This window comes from Falco cherrug, chromosome Z (genome assembly GCF_023634085.1).
Source record: "Falco cherrug isolate bFalChe1 chromosome Z, bFalChe1.pri, whole genome shotgun sequence".
Lineage (NCBI taxonomy): Eukaryota > Metazoa > Chordata > Aves > Falconiformes > Falconidae > Falco > Falco cherrug.
In genome coordinates, this window is record NC_073720.1 from 4,354,395 (window position 1) to 4,373,531 (window position 19,137).

The 19,137-nt window shown below is 44.0% G+C and overlaps 1 protein-coding gene across 1 annotated transcript in view; it reads left to right on the forward strand.

The window, feature by feature from the left end:
* The window catches only part of LOXHD1 (lipoxygenase homology PLAT domains 1), a 143,629-nt gene that overhangs the window by 3,744 nt on the left and 120,748 nt on the right, over positions 1-19,137 (forward strand). The window contains exon 2 of the mRNA XM_055699300.1: positions 12,577-12,691. Within this exon, the coding sequence (XP_055555275.1) occupies positions 12,577-12,691 (115 nt within the window). The remainder of the gene's footprint in view (positions 1-12,576; positions 12,692-19,137) is intronic.

Genomic DNA, 19,137 nt, shown 5'->3' on the forward strand with positions numbered 1-19,137 from the left:
CTGAGGTTCAGAGTGGGTGTCTGAGACCTGAGACCAACCCTTTGCAGGAGCTCCATCTCTTTCTTTCACCCTACCTTGCTCTTGTTACCTCAGATTTTGTCTGCAGTAAGGAAGAGGGAGACTGTCACAGTAACTTGTCCTGCCGCTCAGGTTTGGGGTCAGAGGACCATGAACAAAGGGACCAAGTGCCACTATTTGTTTTGTGGATCACTTCTGCCAACCCCTTCTGGGCTGGTAGGAGGAAAGAAAATGTTTTTTCCTCCAAACTGGTTTTTATGCCATTAACAGAGTCTTCCCTCTGGCTGAGCCAGTAGCTGCTGGCTTGCTGACCTCAGCCCCGAGACACTGAAAAGCTCCTGGCTGTACTGTGCCACAGCAAGGTGCTGCTGACTCAGGAGACCTTGAGGCATCCCTCTATATAGCTGTAGCTCACCAAGAGGTGTATCTCATTTCAGAGGAAAACAATTTTTTGGCATCCTATTGATGATAAAATATTTTTTCTTTTTTCCCTCCTTGTGTTTTTCCTGGCAAGTTTCAGATCTGGATACGAAGTGGGTATCTTTCCTTTAAAGGGAAACAAATCTTCTAGTGGGTTCTCCTTGTTTCTTGCAAGTTTTGCTGTAGCATGGAAAGAACTTTTTCTACCTAAATGATTCTATGTATCCAGACCTGCTGCATTATGCTCGCTTGGTCACTATCTCCAAGGCCAAGGTTCCCAGGGCTGTTTCACAGAGGATGAAGGACAAGGCACTTCCATACATGCAATCCTATAAAGGGCAGGTTGGTGTGACAGTAGGTGGCTAGGAAGGCTTAGGTGACTCATGATGAGAAAGATGCCACAGAGGTCCATGGGGAAATGTACACTCCCACGCGAGGGAGCAGAGCTTGGATTAGCTCCCAGGAGATGAGTGCTTTGGGGCTGCAGTCATCTCCTCCAGGGACAGATGCTGAGCACTTTGTATGCCACACTGCTGGTTTGTCTGCATTGCACGGCGGGAGAAGCTGGACTTCAGTGGTCTTGGCAGTGCCAATAAGTAAAAAATAAAGAAAGCTGCTCAGGAAATGCATGGTTTTGTTAACATGTTGTCTCCAGTGGTGATGGGTGGGGGGAAATGGCCACGGTTGCTTCATAAATAGATACAAAAGCTCATAATTTCTTTTGATGTGTGCCATCCATTTTGTTGTGTCCCATTTATCCCATCATGTTCCTTTAAGGACTGCGACAAAGGATTACACAGAAAAAGCATCCAGGACGTGCTGGGTTTATTGCTAAGTTCTGTTTAACGTAGTTTAGCAGTGGAATGGAGGAGAAGAGCAAGTGCTGTGTGGTCGCCAGCTCTCTCCCTGTGCTATATACAGAAGTGGAGAGATGTATCACCTACTTCTATGATAGATGATCATCAGTTGCAAAATCATCTCATCTACACCCTGCACCCACTGATCTTCTCAAACTGAAGCTTTGATTAATATTTCAAATCAGAATGAACAAGGACTCCTCTTTGGAAGACAGTTTTTTTTTTTTTAAATTTTTTTTTTGTCCTCATCACTAAAATGAGCTTGGGTTTTAAGCATAAAACATTTAGAGAAGAGTTTTGTACCAGCAGTGGTTTTATGTCTTGTGATCTGTTGAGACAGGCAAAATGTGTTACCAAGAGAAGGCGGTACCGTGCCTGCCTTGGAGGTGTGATGGATCTCACCTACTTGCATCTCAGCATTTTCCATAGTTAGCAATGACCAGGTGAAGTACAAACTTTGAAAAGTTTAGATGACTTTTAGAAGAGCATACCCAAGAACTATCAGTTTGTGTGAGAGTATAAGCCAATACTAAAGCAGCTGTGAGATTAAAATGTTAAGTGGCAGGAGCGCTTGCTAATATTTTTATGTAGACACCAAAAAAATCTTTGTGTCTGGCTGTTAGACACCCCCCCCACACTACACACCTGTGTGGTTCCACTGGTGAGTTAAATTTGCCTGGAGGTGTCATGCTGAAACAGGGTCTCATGAATTGGAAATGAGTGATTAAAATGCTGTGGATGGGGCTTTGAAAGGAATCAGAGAAGCTCTTCATCCTCTGTGATCGCCCATCAACCTGCAGCAGGGCTGCCACTCGTTACTGGAAAGGAAAATCGGTATTGTAAAGTGCAAATGAGGAAAGCAGATGAGTGCAAATAAACCTTTCGGAGCAAGCACTTGGCACCTGAAGGTTCATGTCCTTGCAGATGTCCCGTTGTTTGCAGGTCTGTGCTCAGCAAGCGCAGGCACAGGAAGGGCTGGGGGGGGACCAACCACTTGCGTACCCCCCACGTCTCCCTGTGCACCACCCGGCAGCCCCAAGCATATGCAGGAACCATCCCTGTTAGGCACAGATGAGCCATTTGGGGTGGCTCAGCCCAGCTGGAAGCACCAAAACCACCACCACGGCAGAGCTGTGGGTGCCAGGCTGGCGAACGCGGGGCACAGCTGGTGTGGGGCTGGCACCTGTAAATCCCACGGCCCTGGGGGCAGCGGTTTTGCAGCGCTGCTGCTCTCCTCGCACCCAAAATAATCTGAATGGAATGACAAGTTCAGTTTTATGTCCTTAGTTGCCTGTGGCTACTTTTTAGATGGAATGTTTGGTTTAGGGCTTTTAAAATATTTTTATTTTATTTTTATTTTCTAATAAATACATTATTTTTAATATCTTCTAGTAGCTGAAAGTTCCTGAAGAGAAACTGAACAAGATTTCACTGAGAAGCAGGTGTTAAATGCAGATCAATAGATTCAATTCTAGATGTCTTTCCTCCCCAGCCCATGTGTTCCTTCAGGCTGCATCCAATGATCCAAAGCATCCAAGGTGTGGCCTTTAGAGGATGCAGGACTAGAACTTGATGATACTGGAATAATTCAACAAGATGTGGGGATTTTTACTCTTTCTTTTTAACCCTTAAGAAACTAACTGAGATTCCTGTGTTTTCGGAAAATCCAATATTTGCCTGGGTAGTTTTTCATTCTGTTTGTCCAGAAAGCAAACTGAGGAGCTGCTTTTGCTCACAGGTACAGCAGTTTCCTCCACTGGTGCATCAAATTCCCAGTTTCAAGACTGCATTGATATTTTAAGGATCATGAATTTTGTTCCCATTTGCACTTAGTTAAATACGCATCTTCCAGGCTCTCCCTGAAGCTGTTTATTATCCTGTCTCTGTGTATTTGGACTGATATCTGAATACTGTGGCATTGAAACAGCAGAATTGCCTCTGTCTGGACAGACAGGCTGGACAGAAAATCATACTGAGCTATAAGGGTCTAAGCACAAAGAGGGCAAAACAGTTTGTGTTTTTTTTTATTCCAGTTTAGGTCAATCCCCACAGCCTCAGTTGAAGTGGTTGCTCCACCTGATCCCCAGGAAAGCGGAGGCTTGTGGTGGGCTGGTGTCAGTCAAGAGCCTCTGGTGGCTGCTGGGATGCTGTGATTTATTGAGGGTTTCTGCGTCAGCTGTTAGGGATGCAACCAGGTTGTAACTTCCAGATTCACAACATACTTTTATTCTGGTTAAAACCTTCTCTCGGCTGACTATTGCTGCTCTAAGTGTTTATTGTCAGTGCCTTGTGGGTACAGATATTTCCCGTGCATGGTCAGAGGGGTTTTTCTTCCTTGCTGGACATTGCTGTGCTACACAATGTTATGAACACCTGAGTGGCAACACTTAAAACCAGACTGAAAATAATAATTGTGGCTTTTGTTGGATTTACATGCGCTACAAGACTCACTGGACACATATCAAAATATAGTAGTTTGTTGTTGCTGTAATTGGATCGGGCTGTTGGAAGCTCTTGGTGTTTTCAGCACTTCACCCCCCCGATGTTCAGATCTGCTATATTTTTCCACATCAGTTTGGTGTCCTCCAATTTATAGACATCTCTAGTGTAATATATTTATCAGCCTTGCTCTGTGAGCTGTAAGTGTTAATCAGGAGATATTTGTAATGAAGGAGGAGGTGGGAAGGTCATAATATCAATTTTTTTTTTTTAAATCTTTTTAAAGGTGCAATTTGGGTAGCAGTAACTGTCCGTCATGAATGATTAACTTGGGGTGTTATGATTAATTCATAATGACACCTAACCAAGTGTGTAAATACAGGTAATACGCTATTTATATTTATAACAAGCTTCTGCCAGGCATCAGTCCCTGCCCTGGCCAAGCGTCAACCTGAAACGCAGCTGGGAATCGGCTCTGGGGAACAAGCGGTTCCTCAGCCGAGAGCTGCTGGGGAGCAGTGTCACCCCCCGGCGTGCGGGGGCTGTGCCTGCCGTGGGGTGACCGTCCCTGCTCGTGGTCCTTGCCTGCCTGTGGCTCGGCCAGCTGTTGACTCCTGAACACAGTTCTGCTGGATTCATTGCCTCAGGCCAAGAGGTTTTGAAACTTTGTTTTTGGAGTGTTTTCCCCTGCAAAAACAACTCTGCTGTTCCCCAGAAACAAACTGTGAGGAATGTCTTCCCTTGTTCATGTCAGAGAACATCCAGCATCCAACATGTGCAGTGCCTCCATTCCAAGGATACTAGTAGGTCAGCAAAAAAAGTGATTTTTGGTGAAATTGCTCTTCTTTCTGCTTGGGTACCGGGGTCAGGGCTGGCAGCAAGGGCAGCATCTCTCCTTGGTCTTGGTTATCCTGCTGCCCGGAAAGCTAGAAGAAAGTGGGGCTCTTGTTTGAATCCGGTGACATGCTAGCAGGGAATTACTTCCAGTTGCCTTCTGCAGACACATTGCTCTGCCACCGACTTTGCTCAGTGCCGCAGGTAAAATCAATATCCTATTTTACCCAGGCTGTGTTATACCCTTCGCGTTGGACAGCGATGTCTAATGTTCTTGCCCACAGTTGTGATTCAGACACCCGTGTTCTGGCAGGCCCTCCTTGTTTCTGAAAGATAATGAAAGAAATGGAACAGGTTTTTCTTGCAAATGTTTCTCTCCCCTGAGGCACAGCGTTTTCCTCCAGCTGCAATTTAAACTCGAATAACAAAGATGTGGATTGCTAAGCTAATTCTACTTTGCTGTTCCAGCAAAGAACTAAGATATTTTTTTTATTTTTTTTTTCTGGTGGTGCTAAGGCTAAAGCTCTTTTAAGTGATATCTGGAGCACCAGATGAATAGAGTTTGGCTTCCTACAGTGCATGGCAATGAAATGTTGATTTTGCAATAGCTGATGAAGTAAAACAAACTCCATACTGCAACTACTTTGCCTGTGGGAACAGGCGGGACAGTATGCTTTAGATTTATATTTTAAGAGACAAATGATGTTTCAGAGCTCAAGATAAAATGCTGTTTGTGTGTAACAGTGGTGGACTTGCAGGAAACTTCCCTAATTCATGTCTGTGAAGTGTCTCAAAATGCAAGAGTCTATTATTTCTGCAATTCTTCGTATAATCTATGACTAGCAAAATGGATAACAGTGTGCAACCGGTCCAAATATTCATGGAAAAATCCTTCTCTTTTGCTTTGAATAATTAATTTGGCATCCATGCTGGACTCGAAAGCTGCTTTTGCTAAAGTGTATAAAGAGCAAGCAATCTCTCATAGTGTGTGAGGCCCAAATCTGTTCACAGTTTTGCCAATACGAATCCAAAGTCATTGTGCTCAAGTCAACGGAGTTAGTCAGGATTTGCCCCAGAATGAATGAGAGAAGAATTTGACTCATTTTGTGCATGACAGGAGATTATTGCCCAAATCGTGGCTTGATAAAAACAAACAAATGGTGATTTCAAAGGCCCATCTTCCCAGTAGGTAAAGGATGGTCCCGATAAAACTGTGACTATAATAAATATTTAACCTTTGTGTGTGTGTGCACAGAGTTGTGTGTGTGTGCACAGAGCATCGTTTTGGCAAATATAACCTGTAACAGTCAGCGCAGGCCCTTAAAACCTTCCAAGTATTTTGCATAAATGTCAAGGTACTCTTCAGGTGCTCCAAGACAAACATATGCTGAAGTGCTTCAGTAGGAGCCAGAGTGATCTGTGCTTTGCATGAATCAACATTAAGTGAATATTGAGAATAATCAGTGAATTCCCAACTGGAAATATGGTGAAGTGCAAACAACCGTTACCGCTGATGAGCTACTTGCATCCCACTAAACAGATGCATCTGAAGGTGGCTCTGACAGCCATGGCTTCAGAGCAGTGTGTATTGGTTTGGGAGGCGAGGACGGCATCTTGCTGGCTGTTTGCACTGCTTTGGTGGAAGAGGGTTTGGTTCTTGCTCACCTTGTGCGGTGCGGCCTGGGGGCATGGGTTTGCAGATTTTGAGAAAGCAGGCAGGGATGAGGAAGGTGAGGTTTGCCATTGGTGTGGTGTATGGTGGTATGCGGTAGATCAGCTTAGAGTGGGGTAAAAGACAGAGATGCTGGAGGGTGGCAGGCTGCCTCCAGGATGTGGGTGCTTCTGTCCATGCTCGGATGTTCCACGTCTGCAGCCACCCTGGAGCTTTCAGCCCCTCTGTTTCCCTGCCCATGCTCACAGCACGGCTCAGCTCTTATTTCTGCTTTCCCTCTTCCTTACCCAAACTCTTTGATGAGTCCTCACTAGCTTTGCTGTCTTATCCCACCTCTTTAACCATTCTTGTGGTATAACCCTTAATTTTTTTCTACCAAGGGCCACTCTTGCTAGACAACAGTTAGACATCGTCATGAGCTCCATCCCAGTTCCCCGTATTCGCCGTATGAGAACGTGACCTGCAGGGATCTGCAGTCAATGCCGTAATTAGCACTAAGCAGTCCCATGTTGTTGGAGTCAGAAAAACCTGAACTTGTCAGCCAAAGCACTCTTCTGCCCTGAAGATATTCCTTCCTTGTGGAGCTAAGGGAATTTTGCATGCTGTTAGCTAAAGGATCTCTGTCTCCGCTTCTCAGTGTTTACAGCTTTACAATAATCTCAGCAACCATTTTGAAGTGAGTATTTCTCTACCCCGGCCATCGAATGGACGGGTTTATACTATCAGCTCTTTCTGCAAGACAGGGAGATGGCTGTAAGTTCTTCCTGTGATGTTGCAACGTAGCTTGATCCTGATTTTATGCTATCTCTACCTTGTGCTTGAAATGACCATTTTTGAACGCTTATTTTCAGCAAAGAATCTGGCATCTATTGTTTCCTTTACTGACCTTGTACATGCCCCTGAAAAGCGATAATATGTTTGCAGTCTGTAGCAAAATCAGTTCTGTTTAGCTTGCTGAAACTTCCACCGGTTTCCAGTCTTTGTGCCGGATAGCTGAACAGTGGAGTCAGCTGGGGATTCAATATCTACCGGATGACATAAGTGAATCAAATTCCACTTGATTGAGATAATATTTGGAACAGAAGAGTCTGTATCAGTGGCTGTATTACAAGCTTTGTATTGCCTGCCTAGCCCAGTGGGGGAAAAAGCAAGGTTTGGAAACCAGCCTGGAAGTCACGCGTTCCCATACTAACACTGTAGATCACCGTAACTTGGCCATGTTCTGGGCACTTGGAATAGACTTACCTTGACCTCGGGTGTGAGATGGTTTGCCAACTAAAAGCACCTAAATGTAGGTGTCTTCCTGTGAGCAGTGGCCCATGTAGCAGGATGGTGTTCAAACTGGGATCCAGTACTCTCCCTTTTGCTTTTGTAACCTTTCTTTGGGGCTCTTCTACCCATGGTGCGTGACGAACTCAGCCAACCCTGGTAAGAGAAGCATTGAGGAGTAGCACGGGTGGGCAGGAACATCTTACAGACTTACTGACCTGACCAAACACCAGCTTGGGTGAAGTTTGAAGGGAGGCGGATGACCGATGCCAGTATGTGACACAGGGACAGGGGAGTGTCATTGTTGGTTATGTTTGATCAAGAAAGAACTAGGAATATGGTGGGTGCAAAGCTAGCCATCCGTGAGGAAGGTAAGAGACCTTTGCTAAAGCACATCTCAATGTATAAGGCCAGAGGAATACATATAAATGAGTTGTTTTTCATGTGATGGAAGCCAAAAGTTGTTGCAAAACTCTGAAGAAAGTTCATGTTTCAAATTGTGCTGACTGAAACAGGAAGATCAGAAACTCTTGAGGTATGCAGCTGGTAAGACATTGCAGTGTCGGCTTAGGACTGGTCTCTCAGCTGGCTGTGGAGATGTCAGTGGGGTTGAATGTGCCCCTCCCCCGCTCCCCCCCCCATTCCACTTTGAGAGCACATCTCTTCGAGGAGCTTAAAGGTTCCCCACTATAACTCTCAAAGATGTCAGACAGCTAAAAGCAGAGCCACTGCATACTGACATCCCATAAATTATTAAGGGAGGGAGGGACGCTTTGTAAATGCACTTGGAAACGCCAAGGGTAACCATAAAATCCCTGTGGATGCTCTCAGTATTTGCATTCGGTGACTGCTTCTGTTGAGGAGGAGACTCAATAGTATGATACGGCCAAACCTGAAGTGATATACCAAAACCTCATACTATCCTGAAAAACTTGGCTATAATTTATCTTTAGCTGTCAGACCAAGCAACAGCCCCAAAAGAAATCTTAAACTGACTACGTGCATGAATGTCAAGGGATGGGAAAACAGCAACCTTTGTGTTTCATTACTTTGCAAAAAAAATATTGCAGTTTTGTTGTGGGTTGGTTGGTAGTGTTTTTTACCCTTCATTTGGTGAAATAAATTGGATGGATTATTTTTCTTTTAACTTTTCCTGGTAATAGGCATCTATTCCATGTGAAACCGATGCAGGTGGAGGATAAGAAAAGTGAATAAAAAGATGCCCAACCTTATTTACACAGAGCACCTCTTAAAATGGTTTGGGAGATTCTGGAGAATTTGGGTAAATATTTTCCATCAGTGGAGGGGTTTTAAGGGCTGGCATCTTCACACCACAGAGGCAAATCTTTGGTAAACATTAACACCCATGATCTGAGAATATTAACAGCGGTGATGGAGGTGGATCCTCAGTAGGCGATTCAGATCTCTTGAGTGATGGAGAGAGGGGTTTGAAAACCAGGGACTCAAAATGAGAAGAAATTTGGAAATGCTATGAGCCCAACCAAAAGGAAAGGAAGGAATTTGGTGGGAAGGGAAGACCTAGCTTGCATGATGGAACATATGTGGTACTTGAGATATTTAACTTTTGTATTTTCTTAATTTTTCCCTTCACAGCTGAGGCACTGAAATAACAAAATTGATCTTTTTCTACTTGCAAATTGATCTGGGATCTGAACCCAGGTTCCACTGTTGGTTAGAAATGTGACTTCCACAGAAATCCAATTTCAAGCTTTTCAGTTAATTCATCTTTATTGTCCCAAATCACAAAGTACAAGAAGTTTGTGCTTAGCATTTGCTAAGGGTGGACCTGTTCTCTACAAGACAGCATATCCAATTATTCAGGAGCAAACCCTGGAGTAGTTAAGAAATGTCACTATCCTACAGTTCTTGTGTCTTAAATCATAAATGCTTAAATCACACCCCAGACAAGGGGCTTGGGGTACAAAATGCTTGGGGTCCTCAAGCTGCAGAGAATCTCCCAGCAACAATGACACCCATCAGCTGTCAGTTGTTGATCAAAAATAAGTGCAAAGAAAGGAAACAATCCTGGATCCAGACCGCTGAACTTTCATGTCTCCGAAGGAAGAGGCTAAATAAGCTGTGTTTTTCTCCAGGTGCCTTTTCCAGAAAGAGCTAGTGTCACTATTAGTATTTAACTTCGTTTTTCTTCCTGCAAAGGAAGTCATGAGCCCTGTGTCCATGACATCACTGGAAAGATGTGGCATCATTTACTTGCACAGCTGGCCGCACAGCTGTAGTGCTGGCGAAGGGGTGGCAGGACTCTCCCCTTCCAGGGGTGCACTGTGGCACTCATCAAATGTGGTGACATGCTGCTGTCACCAACCTAGACCCTCCTTTTGTCCCTCTGTGCAGAGTTAATTAAAATGGTGCTAACCACAGCGTATGCTCAGTAATGATGCATGCTACCTGGGCAGTGCTCGGCACATCTGTCCCAGTAGAAACTCCTCCTCCATGTGCTGCCTGCTGTGGCATGTGGAGGCTGAATCTGGGGTTGTGAACCTAAACTCCACATCTATACGTACTCACGGCTTGTGTTTTCTTGCAACCATGAGAGTGCCATTGTGGGAATTAGAGAAGGGGTTTGATTTTTAAGGGGGCAATACTGTGGCTTGTTGAGGGTGTTGTATTAGACAATTTCCTCATATTCCATCATCTCATTTGTTAGGAGTTGAAAAGTGGAAGTAGATTGTTCTGGCCTACATCTTCTGTGAGGACATGAAGGTTAGATGTATAGACGAGGTGACATCAATGCCCACAGAGGTGCAGCAGAGCGGCTCAGGAATGGATTTCACTTGCTGTAACATGGGCAGACATAATGTGACAGGATGCCTGCCACATCTAGCTCCTACCATTTCTCCAGCACTAATAAAAAAACCTCACTAGAAAACCTACCTGAACTTCTGAAAGGTCTCTGGGAACTTACAGAGTGGTGTGCTGACTTCCCTTCCCTTTTCACAGGAAAAATGCCTTCAGCCATGTGCCCGCTGGCACAAAGCTGGGCACAAAGCTGGGCACAACTTGTGACCTTACCCCCTGAAAACAGGGATGGGGCCAAATCTGAGTCTCTGTGGGGAGAGGGGGGACAGTGCATTAAAGCCCTTTTTCCCCTAATAAGAGTTGCAGAAGGATGCTCAGCTGTAACTGCCTCTTTGGCAATGCCTATAGGGTGCTCTGATGGTGATAAGTACTTCCATGGCACAGGTAAGTTGCAGTATGCTTTGAGATGGCCAGACTTAGAAGGTTGCTGTAAAGAAGTGCAGCAATATTATAACTTCATGATGTAAGCCTGCTGTTTTCAAAGCAATGGGTGGTGAATCACCGGGGCAGGGCGGATTACGAGCCTTCCTCCTGTTAATGGCTAATGTGAGGATGTCGTCTGTCTCGCCGCGCGATGCCAAATATCTCCCGTTGGCATGTGTAGACGCTAACAGGAGGAAGGTGAAATGCAAACACTGTTCGTTCGTACATATTACTCATGTGCAAGCTGTGGATTTCAGATCCTTTTTTTTTTTTTTTTTTTTCAATGAAACCTCCTCTTCCTTTCAGCCCGTAAATGAAATACACCAAGCCAAGGGATTCTTAAAATTTATCCCAGCACAGCTCATAACTTACTGTATATATTAGTAATGACCCCTTTCTGTCCTATTTACATTCGTGGAAAGATGAGGTTAGGAAAATATTATGGTATTTTTATTCTGTCTCTGTGCAATAGAGCCGCTGGAAACAAGGAGTAGTTTCTAACCAGTTTTACAGGAGTGGTCTGGGTTTTGCTCTAGCGCTCTGCCTCTCTGCTTTTCAGTTAAAATGATGATTTAATTTCTTCTCAGTGATGCTTTCCATGTTAGTGGGGGAAAAACATTTGATGCTCAGAGCGGCGCCAATATATTTTTTTTCTCTTTTGAATATATATGTGATGTAGTGAAGGAAAAGATGGGGGCTAACAAAATACATCAGTTCTGCTGCCCCCATGAAGAAGGGCATTTTTACAGTGTTAGTTCTGAGAAATCACATACTTAACAGTCAGGCTGTGCAAGATGAAATGATGAAAGTTTAGTTTTTCCTCCAGCTTATAGGTCTGAGCCTGAAACATCATTATTAGCTAATGAACATCATGTGGTCTAAAGCCATAAGGGGCCGTAAGGGCGCTTGGTGTGGCCAGAGGCAAAGTTTTATCATTTCTTCCAATTCCTTTTGTACTGAGCCAACCAAGGCATGTCCTTCAGGACGGTAACCTGCTTTCAAGCCTTAAGTCCTGTTCTAACTTCACTCATCATCCTGCTTAAGAAATTTGTGTCTGACTAGAATTTGAACCTATCCATCTCTACCTTCTGGCCATTGGATCTTGTCATGTCGTTCTCCACTTGAGTAAAAGGCTATTTTTTAACTTGTGTGTCTCCCAGAAAGATAGGTATATATATATACGTATATGTGTGTGTGTGTGTGTGTGTGGTAGTAAAGTTGCTACTGAATCTAGTACTTGGGAAGATAAATTTATAGAGCTTTGAGACTCTTATTTAAGTGTTTTCCTACCTTTTTCTCATCATGATTTACCACTTGGTCTTTGGTAAATTCTCCAGAACAACTGAAATGCAAACTTTCTGGCTATAGCGATTTCTCAGCTTCATACAAATATGTTATCAGAGCAAACAGGAAAGCGTGCATTGTGTTGACATGTGCATAAATGAAAAACAGCTGAACAGCTTTCCTCTAACACTCCACATAAATTCATCTGTTATACGTAATACGTGCCCATGCATCATGGTAGGGGAAGCGATGTGTTCACAGAAAAGTGTTTCGTTTTCAGCAAAATCTATCCCAACTCAACCCCTCCCTGCCCATGTAAAGTGTCTCCAGCACCTTTAGGTTGATGTGATGACTTTCGCCAGCTGGGTTCCTGTCTGAGAGATGGGCTTGTTTCGGTGGTGGGTGCAGAGAACTGCCTCTGGGGACTGTGTTTCAACTCCGGTTTGGGGCTGACTTGGATCCATAATGTATAGGGTGAGGGATTTCTCCTGTTGTCCTGACTTTTCTTTTCTCCTTCCACAGTTTACGAGGTGATCACGGTGACAGGAGATGTCCGGGGAGCAGGAACCGATGCAAACGTCTTTGTTACTCTCTTTGGAGAGTTTGGGATTACTCCCAAGATTCATCTCACAAGCAAGTGAGTATCTGGAAGGAAATCTGTATCTTTGAGGCCTGTTTTTCCATAACTTTTATTGTGTTTTGATGAAATGTAATATCGTGCTGATGGACGCGCAGGGAATAAGTCTAGAAAAGTATTTCAGGATCACCAGGGAAATCTGAATTTTTGCAGTCGCGTATTTCTTACCAGATCCCTTTGCAAACCTGCATTCCTTTCTGTAGGTGGGAATGTGTGCTCAGATCCGTATTACATAAGGCTTGCACTTGCCAGGTGTGGGGATACTTGCTTTTCTTAAAGCTTAAATTAGGAGCTCCTAATTTAGGAGCTGAGAATATTCATCGCTTGCTGGAGTGGGCATGATGGGCCATGTTTGTCTGCCTAAATCCCACTGAGGTCTCCAAGCTAACTCAGGCACAGAGATAAGTGTCCTTGAATGTTTCTGAAGAGTAACTCAGTGGGTTTGAAGTAACGTTGTTGATGGGTAACCACCCACACTCAGCCATAGGAAATCTGAGGCAAGCAGAAATGGGAGAATTTAAGCGGATTCCTAATTTAGCCGGTTTCCATCCTATCTGCTGCACGCCTGTGCACACGCCGCTGTGGCTGCACATTGCTGTGGTGGCACTGTTCTCTTTTCCTCCAGCTGATGCCAATGTCACCTTCTGGATGCAACCTCTCCATTCTTATCACTGCATTGAACTCAGTGGAAACCATATTTTATCATTTAAGAACCTACTATGAGGCTTTTGACTCTCTCAATAGTATTATTATTATTATTTTTAAAGCAAGCATCAGGGCCAGCAGGTGCTCAGCTCCCACGAAAGCAAGGTGACTTTTAACAAAGTTCCAGCTCTGCATGTAGTAATTTCCCTGTAGCCAGACAACTGCCCTAAAATAAAGCAGAAATCCCTTCCCCACAGGGTCCAAGAGAGGCTGCGTGTCTCTGTTTTTCAGTGTTCTTGTTGTTTTGGTTTTCTTGAAAATGTGTTTCAGAATTACTAATCCTGTGCTAATGTCACACGGTAACTTCACATTTTCTCCATTTCTACAGCACCGACAAGAGGTACCTGCAGCTATTTTATATTTTACCCTCAAAAGAGCTTCTCTTCCCAGTGAAGCAACTCAAACATGAGAGTCTGTAAAGAAAATGATATGGGAATGGTAAAGAAAATACATGAAATTCCAGCCCTGTTTGCCATATTTGAAATTCAGAAATCAGAGGTAGTCAAAGGAGTTTTATTATCCCAGCATCCCTAGAAACACCAGGGAGAACCTGCTGATTGTATATTATATATCCATACAAAATGCTTTGTCTCTGTTCTGTGATTTTCATCCAGATATCCCAGTGAACTTAGAAAGCAAAATACCATTTCTCTTGATTTATCAGAGAGGGAAACTGAGGCAGGGAGGTGAAAGGTTGACATAGTCCCATCGCAGGTCAGTGGCAGAGCTGGGAGCAGCAGCAGCAGCTCTTTGGGAGAAGGGCTTCCAACACCCAAACCTGTCTCCTAGTATTTGGCCAAACCATCAAAGCAGAACCCGTTTTCCAGGGAGTTTTCTTGTGGTCAGCATTTATGAGGAGCCATTTCATTGTGAAAGCGCTCTGCTGAACGTGGCTATGGAAAGAATCCAGATATTATCTTCAAAAAAAACCAAACCCAAAACCCAACAACAAACTAAACCCAAACTGTATGCCCTTTAGAGAAGAAGTCAAGAGATCCCCATAATAGAGCTACCGGTTGTACAAGTCATCTTTGCTGGCACTCTGGTTAATGCCTGCTCTTTCCTCCTGGACTCACCACATTTTCCATGAAAGAAAGAATGAAGGGACATGCAGGGATTATTTTAGGTTGCAGCAGCAGCAACCTGAGCTTGTTCAGACCTGGGTTAGCATTTTGGGCTTGGTCCCTGTTGCTGCAGAGAGCAGATGGCGGAGGTGTTGGTAAGCAAGGATGAAAGGCATGGGAAGCCAACCTTCTGCAGCTCAGGGCTTTTAAAACGGGTCCCGTAGGAGGTGACCGCTAGAACTGCAACTACAGCTTTCCACAGGGGGTTTCCCAAACATCAGCAAAATTTCTGCTTCTCTAAGTGAAGTCTGGCACGTTACAGTGCTTCATCGAGGAACAGCGAGAAAAAAGCTAGTCCGAGTGTAGGAGTGCCTGCGGATCTGCTTAATCGGTAGTCTTGTCTCCGAAATAGGAAGCAACCCAAGAAATAGCCAGTTTGTCCCAAAATTTATTATGCAGCTGTATGAATATGGCAAAAGGATGGAATCTCATGCATCTTTCAACTAGATGTTTACATGAGTTCACTTATGACTGCAAATGCATGACATTTTATAGGTGTTTACATTTCCCTGTGTATGATAGAAAGCTAAAATATCATGCATTGCCTAAAGATGGTACTACCATTTCAGCTTCGGTTAGAATAGGTTTTTTTTCTTATTTCTTTTGTGATTGTGTGCTGGTAGTGAAATACATGACATTTCAGATCTTTTGGTTGTGCACGGTAAAGGGAAGACGTGGCAAGCTGATGAAATATCATGTGTTTTTAACGCTGGCCAACAATAAGGTAACTGTGAAAACCAGACACAAACCTTCACCGTGGCTTGTCAGGAGGAGCGTCAGTTCTGGAAGTGGCAGCACCCAAATTGTGTCCCAAAAGAGGCATCTATTTAGGCGAGGAGGTTTAGCCGAGTAGTGTTTGGATCTGAGAGGGAGTGGATCCTTCGCAGTCGCTGTCTGCCAGTCCAGGAGGCACAGTACCGCCTCCCCCCAGGGCTGGAGGGGTGGGTGGGTGGGTGATGGCAGAATGCTGCCCCTCTTGGCAAAATCCTGCTTCCAAACCCAGCTCACACAACCCTCCAGATCCCCACCTGCCATCCTGCACCGGCTACAGCTCAGCCAGAAGCGAAAAGCACTACCACAAAGGAGTTTCTTTGTGCGGGCTCCATCGCGGGCACCTGGGTTGGACACCAAGGCATTGCTTGGTGGCCTTTTGGCAGTTGCTGAGACCTTTCCTACAGGCATGAGCTGCTTCTCCACGGTTCAGCGCCAACCAAACAGTGCTGATCCTCCACAGCATTGTATTTGTCCAAGCTCACATGCTTCCCACCATGCGCAAATACAAAACTCAGCCGGGAATGCCGCTGCCAGCTCATTCACAGTATTTAGTAGCAAATTTATTTGTTTGTTAGTGTAAATGAATCCACTTTTCAGTGTCAGGCTTACCTTGTCTAGCTTGTGACAACTGTAATAAATATTCATGGGGAGATTTTTCCTTTTTTTATTTTTAGTTTTTTTTTTTTTAATAAAAAAGAGATAGAAAAGATTTAGCACCTATGGCAATTTAAAAGAAAGATGAAATAATTTGTAAGTGACAGCTGGCTTCTTAGTCAGTTTGAGGGCTGTGCAGTGAAAAAAAAAATATATTTTTTTATTTCCTATGCTGAATACCTTTAATTCGCAGTCTGTTCTACTTGGTTTTGGGTTGCTATACAGAACTTTTCCTGCTCCTAATGCCAGCAGATACATATAAATTGCAGACCAGGTACACGATGGTCTTTAGAGGATGTTAATGTTTGTAGCTCTACTACAGCTAAGCCATACCAAGTTGTAGATGTGATTTTGTTGTTTAACAGCTCTGGAACAAATAAATACAGGAATGCAAGTTTATTTACTGTGAATAGTTACTAAGAAGTGTTAGGAAGCTGGTGTAGAAGGGGCTGATCAGGCTAGGAAGCCAATAAACCTCAAATACAGCAGAAGAAGGCTTCTCACATCACTGCTGAAGCACTTCTTCAGCGACGAGTTGCAATGCTTTTCCTTTAATGACTCAGGATGCTTCCCATTTTAAAGCTGTTTATGTATGTAACTGTACTCTGATTTATGCCCATACAAATCTGCAGCACTTACACCACGCTCTGAAGACTTAATGATCTGGGGCAACCTCAAGTGACAGCACGCTTTGGGGTCCATATCCACTTCTGAAAAAGAAACAAAGTGGGAAATTTCTCCTCTCTTTTGCTTAGGCGTATTGGCTAGCCTGTGCCTGGCATTTCGGGAATAAAAGCCACTGAGAGGGTGTTAGGCAGCAGTGTTGAACAACCCGAAGGTAAGAGCTGGTAGAATTGGTGTATGTGTAAATTATACTCCATCTGCAGCTATGCATGTAGTAGCTGGTGGTACCAATCAGAGGGAAGGTCAAGCCTTAGAGTGAGAAACAGGCATTTACTCAAAACAGGCAGACTTTTAAGGGAATTTAGCAGCTAGACCAGGTCCCTGCTGATAAGTGCCAGCAGCATTTTTTCAGACTGTAAAGCCTGGGCAGTTTTCCCCATGGGATGCGTGTGTGGTGCTTTCCTGGAACAAATTCAACCTTTCTGCCTTGCTCAAAATCCTGCCCCTTCCCCCAGCTCATTAATCTCAGTCTTCAAAATGTCTGAGCTCATTCTCCTTAAAATTTGCAAAAATATTTCTCCACGGGAATGAGATAGACATTTTCAGCAAAGTAAAATCAGCCTCCAAATTTGGCAAAGTGGATGCAAATGCTGAGCAACCTTAGCAATGTTATCGATGGCCCTGTCTGCTTTGTATACAGTTTCTCCAGAAAACAACCGCCAAGTTGCAGATAACGAAGACATCAAGCATAGCTAAGGTTATCTAAATTAAGTACCACTGGTTTATTTTCTTTATGCAAATCACAACACCAAAGATGAAAACTGATATTAAGGTACTGCTGCTCCATGCAGTGCAAAGTGAAGAAGCACATATCCAATGTGTGTCATTAAGGGTATCGAAATCTGTACCGGGAATGCTTATGGATAAGGCAGGGGCTGTTCTTCGTGCCCTACATCACTTTGTAAAGTTTCAGGGTAAGTTCAGACACAGGCTTTCACGGTTTTGGGCTGGTATTTGGCTCCTGGATGTCATCACGCTGCTACACCCCTAAGCAATTTATCTCATTCAATTAAATCCTTTGAAGATGGACTAAAGTTTTCACTGATTCACTGCTTATTTAAGCAGAATTTCTTCTGCTGGTCAGGTTATTGGTAGAAAAAGAAAACAATGTCCTTGGTACAGTGATGTTTGCAGTCTCTGCTCTTTTCAGCTTGTTTCTTTTCCATCTGGAGTATTTTTGCTTTATGCAGTATTTCCAGCTGCCCGCTGACTGATGTTGTCAGCTTTGTGACAACAGTCTTGGCAAAATATTTGTAGACCAAACTCCCTGGAGTATTTGTTGCTCCAAGAAGGAGGTTAATGATGCTGCTATTGGAGCTCTGTGTCAAGAGTAAATATGGTTTGAACATATGGGTTTTTTTTTTGCAGTTAGGCTGTCCGTAAGTCCATCCAGGACAGTGTCCTCTCTCCAGGGGTGGTCGATAGTGGATGTGTAGGGAGGAAGAGCAGAATGAGACAGCGTAAGCATTTTTCCAATATCCTTTTGCATCTTGTGGCAAGCTGCTGTCTTAACCAGTGTCCTGATTCACCCAGCCTATAAGGTGTATTGGATAATGCAAGGATGAGCAAAGCTGCCTGTACTTTCAGGAAAACAACATGGATAGACCCGTGCTCATCCCAGCCACCTATATACAGTAAAACTATGCTGCCTGTCCCTAGCCCATGAGAAACTCGCCTCCTGTGAGAGAGCAGGTGAACCGAATGGCATTTATTTTTCCCGTGACAGCCTGTAGGATGGGTTTTGCTGTGTGACCTTCTGAAATCACCCCCAATACCCAGCTCCCCCCACTGCTGTTGAATGTCAGAGGCAGAAGCAGGCAGGGTTGTGGGGAGGTGCCAACAAGAACTGACTCTTTCTGATGATTTAATGGAGCATCTTTAAAATTTTGTTCCAACTGACATCCACAGAACACTTTGTGCTTCTGCACAGCCCATCATCCACGGGGCTTTTGCAGGCGGTCTTGTGTGTACAAAGCGTTGTCAGATAAAGCACCTAGTAGAAAGGCAATTTAAATGATCATTAATGCAGTGATTCAAAGCTAAATTGGTTCAGGTTACTCCATCACTGCTAAAGGTTTTTTTTTTTACTCCTCTGCTGTGATCAGTACCCAGGTTTTCCCTCTGTTCCTAAGAGTGCAGCTTTGAAAAGGGTGCTCTTTGCTGATCAGAAGTGAAGACTTCTCTACAAATATTGGAAATTTCAGTTTCAAATGTGGCTTTCATTGAGGTGAGGGGATTATGTCTTCTTTATTCCCCTTTATTTTTTTTTAAAAGGTGATTTACTAGTACAAATGTTTATTTTATGTACTTTTGCATTTAGAACTGCCTCACTGAGAGTTTCTTCTCAACATACCAAGTAGTAACAAAACCCTCATGGCACCGGCTCCGTTGTCTGTGTCAATGGCCTACAGGAGAGATGCATGCAGGATTTATAAATACTGTGCTGGAATTTGCACTAATTCTTGTAGGGCTTTTTAAGAACTTGACTTACCCAACCAGCGGACA